At 44.1% G+C, this 14,355-nt stretch overlaps 1 protein-coding gene across 1 annotated transcript in view; it reads left to right on the forward strand.

The window, feature by feature from the left end:
* EVPL (envoplakin) overlaps positions 1-14,355 on the forward strand; it is a 121,697-nt gene that overhangs the window by 19,330 nt on the left and 88,012 nt on the right. The window contains exon 2 of the mRNA XM_077459357.1: positions 14,038-14,285. Coding sequence (XP_077315483.1) covers positions 14,209-14,285 — 77 coding nt within the window. The 5' untranslated portion in view covers positions 14,038-14,208. The remainder of the gene's footprint in view (positions 1-14,037; positions 14,286-14,355) is intronic.

The raw sequence follows: 14,355 nt of genomic DNA on the forward strand, positions 1-14,355 counted from the left end.
GACAGTGCAATTGCCAACAATAGCCGCCGATTTGGCATGGGATTTGACATGTCAAATTGCATGCCAAATCGCATCAATGTGAACCTAAGCTAAAACTAAAAGTTCAGTAAAAGCAGAAGTCAAATAAAAAATGTTAAAATTGCAAGCAGGCTATATCTCTTCTGCATTAAACAAACTTACCTGCCTGTTCGCAATCTTTGGAATGTACACTGAGCAGTGCATGCGCAACTCATTATACATTATCAGCACATGTGGAAGTTAATTTATTCCGGAACCAATGTGCATGTGCAGGAGTTATGTCATTCCAGGTCAGCCAATCAAGATGACCAAAGATCCTGCAACCAGAAAAAGGGTGGACGAAGTTGTTGTTGCTGACCTGGGTGTAAAGAGAGGAGTGTTTTCTTCCACTTTCAGCTTTAACAACAATTGAGAAAATTGTGGTCTCTAACCTAGCGGTGTGGTCTGGCTTCCTGTATAAGTCTCAGGGCTCACTAAACCATATGATAAATCATTGGACCAGTGAATATACAAATTACCTACAACAAGTCTTTTTATATCTGGCAGCCCATAGATACAACACAGATCCTCCACAATTTTCTGTCAAAATGCGGAAAAAAGTGACATCTGTCCACTTCAGCTCAAAATCAGCAAAGGATCTGCTCAAGGATCCCCTACTGAGCAAAGCATCCCGGTGTGAAAGAATCCTAAGCCCTTGTACACACGGTCGGAGATTCCGTCGGAATGTGTCCGATCGGAGCGTTTTGTCGGATATTCCGACTGTGTGTGGTATGCATCGGACTGTTTCCGTCTGAATATCCGTCGGACCAAATTTTCCAACTTGCCAGAAATATTTTCCAACAAACTGCTCTGATCGGACATACTCCGATCATGTGTAGCCTACTCCGACGGACAAGGTGCCACACATGCTCACAATCAAATTCTGACGCGGAAGCGCTCGTTCAGGTAAAACTACTGCTCGTAATCGGTATAGCACATTCGTCACAATACAATGTTAAAAATTATTTCATGAAGCGCATTCTCTTGTTCTTTACAATGCTGCAAGAAGGAACTTCTTTTGATGCTCATAGTCATACACACTTCTCCCGAACGTATTTCCTGACTCTTTTTTTTAACCATTTCTGCAATACAATTTTGGATTTCGTCACATCTACACAATTTTAGATTTTGTTTATTCTTTTTTGGATGCATTTTTTTTTGTTTTTTCCTAAACATCTCCTTTTTTGTCAGTTTGCTCATTTCTTCATTTTTTAGGGTGTTTTTTGTGTGTTAACTTACCACAACAACATATATATATATATATATATATATATATATATATATATATATATATATATATATTATATATATAATATTGTATTTTTGATATTTTGTTTTTCTTTTTTAATCTACAGGAGGTTGTTTAGTGTTGGTGCCCCTTGTTATTCATGTCACTTTGTATTTTTGAAATGTACCTGCCTGCTCACAAATAAACTGGCCTTTTGGAAGTAAAACACATACGCAAGTATTTCTTCAAACAAAAAATACCTTTATTTTGGTGTCAGTAACAGATAAAGAGGGAGGCAGCGATGTCGAAACTGGGGAGATTAGCGAAGCCTTTGGCCCCCAGGGCACACATCAACTATTTAAACGCAAAAATTGGTGGCCTGAGGAGTACATGTCTGAGGGAGAGAAGTCTGGTCCTGAAGTCCATGAAACCCGGAACAGCAGCAGATGACATCTATGTTCCCAGGCTGTGGTACTACAACAGGCTGCATCTTCTGTCAGACCAGACTGAACCCACGTCATCACTCTCTGGTCTTCCTTCCACACTTCCTTCCAGGCTGTGGCTGTGGTGCTGGAGGTGTGGCAGAAGGAGGAGGAGGAGGAGGAGCAGGGGCATGGGCCAAACCACACAAGTGTGTTTCTTGTGTCATTTGGCCCAACAGACGCTTGTTGAGGGTGTGTATAATAACCTCCTCACACAAGAGCTGTTGCCCCTGCTCCATTTTATCAAGCTTGCACGCAACCAAGGCGGCAAAGGCCTCTTGGTAGGTGGGTTTTGCTTGGAGGGCCGCAGAAGCCTCACCAATCAGCCTCAGGGCTGACTCCTCAACATCCCCCCCCCCCCCCCCCCTTTCTCGCCCTTTTGCGTGGAAGGCGGAGCGGAGGGACCTGGCATTCAGTGAGGCTCCTTTGGCCGCCCACCGCCTGGCTGCCGCTTACCCCCACCTCCTCCTGGCTGCCACTTTCCACAGCCACCTCCTGGCTGCTGCATTCCACACCCTCCTGTTCCTGGCTGAGTTCTTCCTGTGTATGAAAAAGGGACATAGTTTGAGTTTTTGGTTCATCAAACACACACAATTTTCACATCAACACTGTTGCAAATTGTTAACCAATAGAAAAGACTATCATTCTGTGCCCAACATTTTTCTTTCTTGTCCCAAAGGTTTTGGCCACTACTGTCTATTCATATGTGAAACACTTTCAAAACTCAGCAATTAGTGTTCAAAAATCAAGTTAACATCATTCATTTTTACTCCCAAAATATGTACAACAATACTGTACCTGGCTCAAGCTGGGCTCCCCCAGTTCTTCCTGAGTGGAAGGCCCAGGTTGGGCGTCGGAAGACTCATCGGGTGTGGAATGGAGCATAGGACGTGTGGAAGGAAGAGTAGAGAGGGATTCTCTGACCTCAGCCTGGTCTGACAGAAAATGCATCCTGTCTAGGGATGAGCCGAACATGTAACGCAGGTTTCCGTTACATCAGAGGGGGCGGGGTCACCCACACGTCACTGGGGAACCCCTGGCTTCCCTCTCCAGCGTCAGAGGGGCGGGGTCAGGTGACGGGTGGCCCCGCCCTCCTAATATAAGAAACGTCAGCGCTGGGATCTCTGCAGTGTCTCCGGAGTGGAGACAGAAGAAGGATGTATGGACAGCGCTGGACTGAGAGATCCCCCGTCGCTGGATATGATCATCCATCGCTGGACCCCGGAGATCCGTCGCTGGATAGCAAGAGTGGATTAGCACCGCTGGAATCTTTTTTTTTTTTTTTTTTTTTTTTATAAAGGAATTTTTCAAAAGTGTGTTTGTCTTATTTAACCATTTTGACACTTTCTTTGTGAAATGGTAGGGGTACTTTTGTACCCCCTTACCATTTCAAACAGGGGGGGCCGGGATCTGGGGCTCCCTTTGTTAAAGGGGGCTTCCAGATTCTGATAAGCCCCCCCGCCCGCAGACCCTCACAACCAACGGCCAGGGTTGTGAGGATGAGGCCCTTGTCCTCATCAACATGGGCACAAGGTGCTTTGAGGGGTCACAGACCCCCAAAGCATCCTCCCAATGTTGAGGGTATGTGGCCTGGTATGGTTCAGGAGGGAGGGGGGGCCGCTATCTCGTCCCCCCCTCTTTTCCTGCTGCCTGCCAGGTTGCGTGCTCAGATAAAGGGTCTGATATGGATTTTTAGGGGGACCCCACGTCAATTTTTTTTAAAATTTGATGCGGGGTTCCCCTTAATATCCATATCAGACCTGAAGGGTCTGGTTATGGATATTTAGGGGGACCCCCACGTAAATTTTTTTTTTTAATTTGACACGGGGTTCCCCTTAATATCCATGTCAGACCTGAAGGGCCTGGTAATTGAATTTAGGGGAACCCCCACGCTTTTTTTTTTTTTTATCAATGAATGAATGAATTGTCGGCTAATGCAGAGAACACTCATTGAGTGTTCTCTGTATTACGGGACCCGACAATAGCCACAAGTGATTTTAAAAGACTTTTTTTCCTGCACAAATGACACTTTGTGCAGGGACAGTTCTAAGCACCAGAAACATGCGCCCCTTCACAGGCATACTATAGATACCCCCCAGCTACGAAATTTAAAGGAATATTACACTTTTATTGTTTCACTTTAATCATTATTAAAATCACTGCTCCTGAAAAAACGGCCGTTTTTAAAACTTTTTTTTGCATTGATCCATGTCCCCTGGGGCAGGACCCGGGTCCCCAAACACTTTTTAGGACAGTAACCTGCATATTACCCTTTAAAATGAGCACTTTAGATTTCTCCCATAGACTTGTATAGGGTGTTCCGGCTTTTCGAATTTGCTGCGAACAGCCCAAATTGTTCACTGTTCGCTGAACAGGCGAACAGGCAATGTTCGAGTAGAACATGAGTTCGACTCGAACTCGAAGCTCATCCCTAATCCTGTCATAATACCACAGGGTGGGAACATAAACGTCATCTGCTGAAGCTCCAGATTGCATGGACTTCAGCACCTTGTTCCTCTCCCTCATATATGTACTCCTGAGGCCACCGATTTTCTTTTTTAAATAGTTGACATCTGCCTTGGGGACCACCGGCTTCACAAACTCAACCAGTTTCAACATTGCTGCCTGCCTCTTGTGTCTGTTACTATATTATGGGTGTGTTGGTTGCCACAGGCAGGGCATGTCTCTGTATTTATCGATGAACAGAGGAAGGAAGCTATGATCGTTGAACCCATCCATAATGTCTGCAAGACACAACACAAGACAAACCCTAATGTCAGGCTAAACTCCACTAATGCAGGCCTCAATCTAGAAGAAGTATAGCCTAGTGATGTACCAAGTTCAAAATTTTACCTTCGTTTGCACGTTCGACGCGTCAGCTTCTCCTTCTGTTCACCGATCGTACGGACGACACACGCGTGTTGCGTTTTATATACAGTGTGCATGCGTGAAACTCCGTCCGCCCCTGACGTTCTATCTAGACTATTCCCCGCCCCTTTGCTTTCGGCGCAGTGGGGAGAGCACATGGCGCACTAATAATAGTTACACTAACGAGGAGGAGGGTGAGGAAAGCCCGGAGCCTGAAACATCCCAATACAGGAAGAGAAGGTTTAAGGCCTCAAATATGTCTTTTGGAGAGATGTTGGAGATGGTGGACATATTGAACAGGACCGACTATGATGGGAAGTATGGACCTTACCCAAACTCAAATATCAGAAAGGCCAAGATCATGACTAAAGTTGTGAAGAGTCTTCATAAGAATTTTAGGGTACGCCGATCCATGGATCAACTGAGAAAACGCTGGTCAGACCTGAAACTGAGGAAGCACGAGCAGTACATAAGGATCAAGCGTGTTCTTGACAAAAGTAAGTAGTTGTCGTGTGTTCATATGATTATTATTGCTTGCATACTGCTCCATGTGCTTTGATTTCATGTTGTGCAGTTTAAAATGGCCACTTTCAAGTTCATGGTTTAAATCGTTCGTAGGAAACATCGTTCTGCAGGTAAGTATTCCAGTTGAACACAGTGTCCCCAATAATGTTCTGACCTTGAAGCTCTGCCAAAAGAAACAATTGTACAACACTTCCAAACAATGTTTCATATTCCTAATTCTGCCCTCTGTGTGCTAATTATTCTTTTTTTTCATTCTCATAGGGGAGAGAAGACTAGGCAAGTATGAGGACACCAGGGACCACACCCCTCCCAAAGAAGGCCAAATTCCAAAACCAGAAGCAGAGGAGCAGGAGGAGGAGGAGGAGGAAGGAGAGATCGTTGAGGTTGGACAAATTGTCACCACAACAGGTGAGTGTTGGAAAACACAGCTTCCGGTAAGCTCATCAATGTATCTCACCATATTTTTATTACATGTGTTTTTTTGCTTTGTTTTGTAGGTGATGTGGAATAAGATTCCCGTTTTACCAGTGAAAGTGCCCAGATCCTGATTGGGGAGATAATGGGGTGCAATCGGGATTTGGAAAACATACAGCAAAACATCAATGATGTTAAAAATAAAATGAAGAACATCATTGATGTTTTGGGGAGAGTGTGGAAGACCAAAAACTAGCTAGGGTTTTAGTTTTGCTATTTTAAAACACAACTTTTGTATTTTTAGAAAATAGAAATTTGGAAGATGCATAGAGTGTGTAAACATGCGCTATCTCCCATCATGGGGATCTATGTACGCGTTTTGTGTAAAGTGGCTGAGATGAAGGGGTTGCAGCCCCAAAGCATGTACATTGATCCCCCATGATGGGAGATAGCACATGTTGACACACTGTGTGCATCTTCCAAATTTGGATTTTCCAGGGGTGACACCCCATGTGATGAAGGCAATATCAGCCCAGTTTGTACATACTCATGTCTGATATTGTCTTCACTTTTCAAAGTTGAACTTTGTAAGTTCCTGTGTTCTGTATTTTACGCTTTGATACATGCCTGTTTACACAAAAACAACAAGTAAACAAAAATTTGCCGAAAGTCTGTTTTTGATACACACAATTTCTTGTTTTGTTGTAAAAAACATTTCTAAACGTACATGTGAATGTGCTTGGATTAAAAATTTAAATTATCAACAATGTGTGGCTTCCTTTTTCATTGCGCCAAACATGTATTTGGAGTAAAATTTTAGTTTGCGGTGAGAATGGGTGTTATTTCCTAAAGGAAACTCCACTTTGCACTCCAAGTGCAGTTTCAGGTGTACTTTTGCAGTGCACTTGTAGTGCATAGTGGATGTGCCTTTAGTAAAAAAACACCCACAGTAAAGTGTGAATTTGGACATCATGCCATTTTCCTGCCATGGTGCTGAAAATGAGCACGATTGTGGTCAGCAATGCACTACATACATTAGTTACCAAAAACAAGGTGTAGCAACGAAGTGGGGAGGGAACGTTATGCTTATTTGGTGTATGTTGTCCTCCCTACATATGTTTTTTTGATTAGGAGGACCCCCCCCCCCTACTATACCCTAATGTACGTTGTTGCATAAGTTGTATTTGTTGTCTTAGCCCGTAATGGGCATTAATAAAAAACTTATAGTTGAAAAAAAAAAAAAAACAAGGTGTGTGTGTAGCAGACCCATAACATAATAAGCTTAGCTGAAGAAGAGACTGTCCCCTCATCTCGCTCAGAATTTGGGTTTGCACTGTTGGTGAAAAAGGCACAACAAGGAAAAACCTAAATTTACCTAGGAGACACCTAAAAGCAAGCCAAGCAGTAAATGAAGGAGTTTCCAAGTAAAATTTATTCGGAAAATGCCTCTCAGACATTGTCTGACATATCAATGGCCCCCCTACCCACAAAGTAGTCCATGTATTGGGTTCTAACCTCACGGGCGCTTTGGGGGGGCAAGCCAGGATGAGCAGGTTCAAGGCCCGTGAGGTTCTCATCATTTTCAAGCAAGTCTGCTTCTTGTTGGCCAACTGAGACCGCATAGTTCACAGAAACTTTTTTAAGAAAATTGTGCAGAACACAGCACACCAGCACTATGTGATTCAGTTTGTATTACGCCATGTGAATAGGCATAAGAAAAAGGTGGAACCGGCTGGCCAGTATACCAAAAGTGTTCTCCACCACTCTTCGGGCTCTGGACAGGCGGAAATTAAAAATCCTCTGGTCTGGGGTGAGGGTCCTCATCGGGAAAGGCCGCATCAGATGGTTCGCCAGGGCAAACGCCTCATCCGCGATGAAGACGAACGGGAGTCCTTCCTGATTCTCCTCTGGGGGTGGCAAGCCCAGACTGCCACTCTGGAGATGCCAGTAGAACTCCGTCCGTGCGAAGACTCCACCATCCGACATCCATCCATTTTGCTCCACGTCCACATACAAAAACTCATATGTCGCAGACACCACCACCAACATCACGATACTATTAAACCCCTTGTAGTTAAAATAGTACAACCCCGAGTTGGGTGGTGGGACGATGCGGACGTGCTTCCCATATATTGCTCCTCCACAATTGGGAAAGTCCCAACGACTGGCAAAGTGGGGGGCCACAGTCTGCCATTCCTGTGGCGTTGAAGGACACTGTGGAGTGAAACAAGAACCAAAATTAGTAATTTGACAAATCAACATTGCAAGCAGATTAGACACCAACATTTTTGGTCAAAATTAGTATAACATTTTGGGAACTGATTATTTAAAGCCTAAAGTAGAAGGTCCCCTTATGAGAGTCATCACCCCCCCCCCCCCATCCCCCCCCATCTGATGGTGCCTTGCTAAAAAATGAGGGGGGATGTTTTGGACAGGTAACACTCTCCACTTGATTGAGAGCTGAATGCCTAAATAATGTGTGATACTTTGGGAAGCCCCTCCTTAGTTACACTATTGGCAGCCCACCGGACAGGTAAGAAGTGTCATAATACCAAAAAGAAACCAAAATGGAAGAACATTTTGACATTCAGCTATTACATATCAAGATAATTAATAGGTGAAAAAACAAAATAAAAATAGCATTTGAAAGTATTGAGGCAGGCCCTTGCACTACATGCTTAGGGGAATTCATCCATAAATGTGATCATCAAAAAGGTAGGTATAGTGTGTATTGGGTTTGGTAAAGTCATCAGATAGAGGATTGCTATCAGCTGAGCTAGCAGTTGGGGGGAGGGGGGTTCCTAATGAGTTTGGCACAACCCCAAAAATTTTAAAAAGTGACTCTGTGTCACGTACCTGGTGATGGAGCCTGATATGCAGAGGACGGCCTCTCTTGCAGCTCTGACTCGGAGCCCCTGATAGAGCTGACAGGAAGCACCGAGATGCAGAGTCACACGAGTGCCTGGTGGGATCGCTGGAGCTGGATCGGAGCACTCGGCCGGGCTGTAGAGGTGTCTGTAGAAATCCCAGAGAAGTGGTAGGCAGGTAGCTGGAACAAGTAGACAACTGATCCCTCCAGGCAGGAGTGCAGATGCAGCAGAAGGGATGGTGGCACCCTCAAGGCTGAAGAGAAGGCAAGTACAGGCAGGCTGGGTCATACACAACGGGCACGTCAGGAACAGAAGCTGAAGCGGAAGCAGAATCAGATTACAGGCCGGGTCGTCAACAGGCTGGCAGTGGAGTGGCAGAAGGAGCAGGCAGGTGCGGAGTGGGGGACAAGCCGGGGTCAGATGCAGGCAGGAAACAGGAACGCCAGGAAGCAAGCCGGGTCACAACAGGAACAGAAGTCAGGTAGCTAATTGCAGGTTACACAAGGAACGCTGTAGAGCAGACAGCACTGAGCCTGGAAACTGGCTGAGTTTAAATAGCCTGTTTGGGCGGACAAAGCTGTCACATGGTGCATGCACACCAATGGCATCCTGACAGGGGCAGAGGTAATAGGTCATCTTCTTCTGCAGCCATCTTGGGTGCTGGCATGCCCTTCCTGACATGAAGAGGTAACAGGTCGTCTTCTTCGGCAGCCATCTTGGGTGCTGGCATGCCCTTCCTGACACTCTGCATGAATTGAAGCACACACATCACATTTGTAGACATTTGTAGACATTATAGGGGGTGTTTAGGGGAAAACAATACTATGGAGCTGACAAAAGACATTGGTAAGTGACTAGACTATAGTTTTATGGGCCAAGAAGAGCATGGTGGGGAAGTTACTGAGGCAAATATGCCTGAGGACAAAGGGGCAGAGCATATGAATTATAGCATATTGCAATGATGGTAATTAGGGAATGAGGAAAGAAATGCAAGACATTAGCAATCATGAGATACATAGAATTTGATGTTAAAGGATAAAACTTCCCTTCATATAGTTCTTCTGCAGGACCTGAATAATGGCAGAACAGGTCTCTGTAATAATGATCCCCAGAGCCTGGGGGGAGATGCCTGTAGAGAACTTGAGGTCCTGAAGGCTTCTCCCTGTCACCAAGTAGCGCAAAGTGGCGATGAGCCTCTGCTCCGGAATGATGGCTTGCCGCATGCAGGTATCCTGCCTGGTGATATAAGGGGTCAGCAAAGCCAGCAGACGGTGAAAAACGGGGTCCGTCATCCGGAGATAATTCCTGAAATGATCAGGATTATTCTCGTAGATCTCACGGAAAAAAGGCATGTCACGCTGGCGCAACCAATTCTTGGTCCACAAACGCCTCCCCTCCCTGTTCATGGACCGGGCTTGTGTCAAAGTAAGAACCCCAACACAAAGCCCCTGCACAGCACAAACTCTACGACGAGTACGTAGACGAAACATGGTTTCAAAACGGTCGGCTGGTCAGAACGGACAACAGAAAGCACTGATAAACAGCAAGGCCTGAAAGAACGACCTGAATAGCAGAAGCAAGCAGACAATAAGAAATGCCTTTCAAAGCGTACTATACCAAGATATAGTCCACAATGAGAAACAAATACTTACTGACTGCACTCACTGATTATCAGATACGCACACACATGCACAAACCGAAGAGCAGTAGCGATCTGAATCACAAATCTGAAAAGCGCAAATCGTCTCTCACCAAACTTCTACTAACACGCGATAGACACGAGATCAGCAGAAGGAGCCCAAAGGGTGCCGGACGTGGTGCTGAACTTCCCTTTTGTAGGCCCGCCGTACGCGGCTTACGTCACCGCGTTCTTGGCAACCGCAAATTCCGACAACTTGGTTCGACCGTGTGTATGCAACATCACTTTCGGACCGGGTCCGGAATTAATCCGACGGATTTGGTCGTCGGAATCTCCGATCGTGTGTACAAGGGCTAAAGCACAACTGTTGTGTAGCACTGTAAAGCAAATTGCAAAGTTTGAGTATTTAAGGAGCAAATATGGCTACCTTTATGTACATTATTAGCAGTTTATAAATCAAAACAAGTTTTTTATTTATTTTTTTGCCGTAAGAAAGCAAAAATTACTTGTATCAAGTTGATCTATTTTATATACATTATGTTTATCTAAAAAAAAATTTGATTAAAGTATAACTAAAAGCAAAACTTTATTTTTAGTTTTGGACAGAGTGGGGATGGATTAGAACACCTATTAGGTTTTTATTGCTGTCTGTGCCCCATTACGAAGATTCACCTTCTGTATTCATCCCATCTACCGTTATCATTGAAAGTGAAAGTAAATGAAAATCCAAAATTAAGGAATTAAGGGGTGTCCCCAGAAAAGTAATAGAAGGGGAAATCTTGAAGACACTAGTTTTGGTGACCTGGGGGGGGGGGGGGGGGGGGCAATGGATTCCTTTAATTTTCTTTTCAGCTATTGGACTGGAAGTGAAGGGAAATCTCTCCAATGGGACACAGATGGTAAAAAAAATCTGACAGTTGTTATAACCCTCCCTTACTCTATCTAAATTTAAAAAAAAAGTGTTGCCTTTAGTTCTACTTTATATATTCCCTTTAAAATGAAAGAGGCTAATATATGCCTTCCCCAAAATGGCAGCAGCCCTGATGTGACAGACTAGTGCAGTATCTGTAATTTATAGATTCCACTCTGTGGTTTTGATGAGTAACAAATATCATTTATTTTGTGATTATTATTGTCATTGTATGTCAGCAATGGGTCAATAAAGAGAAGGCACTTTTGATTCGGATTATGTACAGTATCTCACAAAAGTGAGTATGCCTCTCTCATTTTTGTTAAATTTTTATTATATCTTTTCATGTGACAACACTGAAGAAATTACACTTTGATACAATGTAAAGTAGTGAGTGTACAGCTTGTATAACAGTGTATATTTGCTGTCCCCTCAAAATAACTCAACACAGCCATTAATGTCTAAGCCACTGGCAACAAAAGTGATTACATGGAAAAGAACAGAGGAACTCTGGATAGTCGCACTCCGGATCTGGTAAAGTGAATTGTGCCCTTATTGTTTCCACTAAAAAACCTTCACATCATACAGATCACAACAGCAAAGGGAAAAAGAATATAAAACCAAAAAACCTGACACGTTTCACGCTAAAATTAACACTTTTTTGTTCTATATTCTTATATACGGGTTTATACGGATTTCCGTGTCCACTGATGGAGTCCCGCCCATAGGGACGTAACGTACGGACGGAGATCACGTGACGTCACCCGCGGTCATTGATCATTTTAAAGATCGTATGAAGCTTCGTTATTGTAAGTGTGTTTTTTATGTATATTCATCATTAAAACGTTTTTCTATGGAGAGCACTATGGCCTGTCTTTCTATCCACATGGTCTGAGGAATTGTGAATACTGCTATATACCGATCCAGTGTGGGTATTCCATGAACGTGTCAGTTCATTTGACTCTGAATGGGAGAAAGCTGTGTTTTCGTTTGTGAATCGGTCGGATATTGTCGGAGAGGAGTACAGTGATTGGACGAGTTGATATTTAAGTGCATACGACCCTCTGTAATTTAAAGGGTCCATACGATGAGGTGAGCAGCCAATTTTACCATTGGTGGTGGTCCCCCCCCTTGGCACTAAGTCACTTTATGCATGAACTGACTGTATACCACTGAAGATTCCTCACGTGGACTTTTTGACTCAAAAGCTATCTTTGGACTTTTTATTAATTTTAATATGTTAGTAATCATTTTATTTTAGTTAGAGCGCTGTACCATCTGTTTGATATATTGTATTTTGGGATTTGGTAATTGATCCTTGGTGTTCAGCAGCTTTTCGTAAAGGGGTTGTACTGCGCTGATTTTTTCTGTATTTATAAAAGTGAGCACACCCCTAAGTGAAAATGTCCAAATTGGGCCCAAAGTGTCAATATTTTGGCAACCATTATTTTCCAGCACTGCCTTCATCTTTGTGGGCATGGAGTTCACCAGAGCTTCACAGGTTGCCACTGAAGTTCTCTTCCACTCCTCCACGGAGCTGGTGGATGTTAGAGACCTTGCGATCCTCCAGCTTCCACTTGAGGATGCCCCATAGATGTTCAATAGGGTTTACGTCTGGGGAGATGCTTGGCCAGTCCATCACCTTTACCCTCAGCTTATTTAACAAGGCATTGGTCATCTTGGAGGTGTGTTTGGGGTCATTAGCATGTTGGAATACTGACCTGTGGCCCAGTCTTCAAAGGGAGGGGATCATGCTCTGTTTCAGTATGTCACAGTACATGGTTCCCTCAATGAACTGTAGCTCCCCAGTGCCGGCAGCACTCATGCAGCCCCAGACCATGACACTCCCACCACCATGCTTGACTGTAGGCAAAATACACTTGGTTACTGCCACTCACGCTTTTATCTTGTTTATCTAGTTTATCTTGGTCTCATTAGACTACAGGACATGGTTCCAGTAATCCATATCCTTAGTCTGCTTGTCTTCAGCAAACTGTTTGCGGGCTTTCTTGTGCATCATCTTTAGAAGAGGCTTCCTTCTGGGACAACAGCCATCCAGACCAATTTGATACAGTGTGCAGTGTATGGTCTGAGCACTGACAGGCTGACCCCCCCCCCCCCCCCCCCCCCCCACACACACACACACACACAAAACCCTTCAACCTCTGCAGCAATTCTGGCAGCACTCATATATCTATTTCCCAAAGACAACCTCTGGATATGACACTGAGCAGGTGCACTCACCTTCTTTGGTCAGTCATAGCGAGGCCTGTTTTGAGGGGAACCTGTCCTGTTGAACCGCAGTATAGTCTTGGCCACCATGCTGCAGCTCAGTTTCAGGGTCTTGGCAATCTTCGTATATCCTAAGCCATCTTTATGTAGAGCAACAATTCTTTTTTTCAGATCCTCAGAGAGTTCTTTGCCATGAGGTGCCATGTTGAACTTGGACCAGTGATCAATATGAGAGAGTGAGAGCGCTAACACCAAATTTAACACACCTGCTCCCCATTCACACCTGAGACCTTGTAATACTAACGAATCGCATAACACCGGTGGAAGGAAAATGGCTAACTGGGCCCAATTTGGACATTTTCACTTAGGTGTGCACTCAATTTGCTGCCAGTGGTTTAGACATTAATGGCTGTGTATTGAGTTACTTTGAGGGGACAGCAAATTTCCCTGTTATACAAGCTGTACACTCACTACTATACATTGTAGCAAAGTGTCATTTCTTCAGTGTTGTCACATGAAAAGATATAATAAAATATTTACAAAAATGTGAGGGATGTACTCACTTTTGTGAGATACTGTATATGATTTCTTACAGCAGGTCGCTCTTCAATTGCTAATTTTAACCCTTTCATATCTGAACGAAACAGAATCTCTTTGGCTCCATGTTGAATTATTTCTGGAAGAGTATTGACAAGTATGCACCTAAAAAGGGACATTCTGCCAGGGTGGGGACAGGCAGTCAGTGTCTCTCCTCTCTGTCCTACTTAACTGGTTTAGCAGGTTATATACACCTCTTTTCTTTTTACGTTTAGGTCCCATCGCCCAGGCTAGAAGTTTTGGGAGGAGTCTGCTGCCTTCTGCATTATCCTGTCATACAAACCTCTCGTTCTCTGGCTTAAGCTGTCAGACTTTCAGGTGTAACGCACTGTAGGACAGAGGTTCAAGGAACACAGGGAAGGAGAGCAAGGGGACAAAGTGGCACCATGTTTAAGGGGCAGAGCAAGTCACCTACAAAGTCACCTACCAAATCGCCTACCAAATCACCTTCAAAATTTGGCAAGTGAGTATGGCAAAGTTTCTGTTTGACTCTGCTAAATATTTGCAGCTTTATTTTTTATTTTTTTTTTGAA

This window comes from Lithobates pipiens, unplaced genomic scaffold, assembly GCF_037356315.1.
Source record: "Lithobates pipiens isolate NorthernLeopardFrog02 unplaced genomic scaffold, aLitPip1_a1.2 Scaffold_28, whole genome shotgun sequence".
NCBI lineage: Eukaryota > Metazoa > Chordata > Amphibia > Anura > Ranidae > Lithobates > Lithobates pipiens.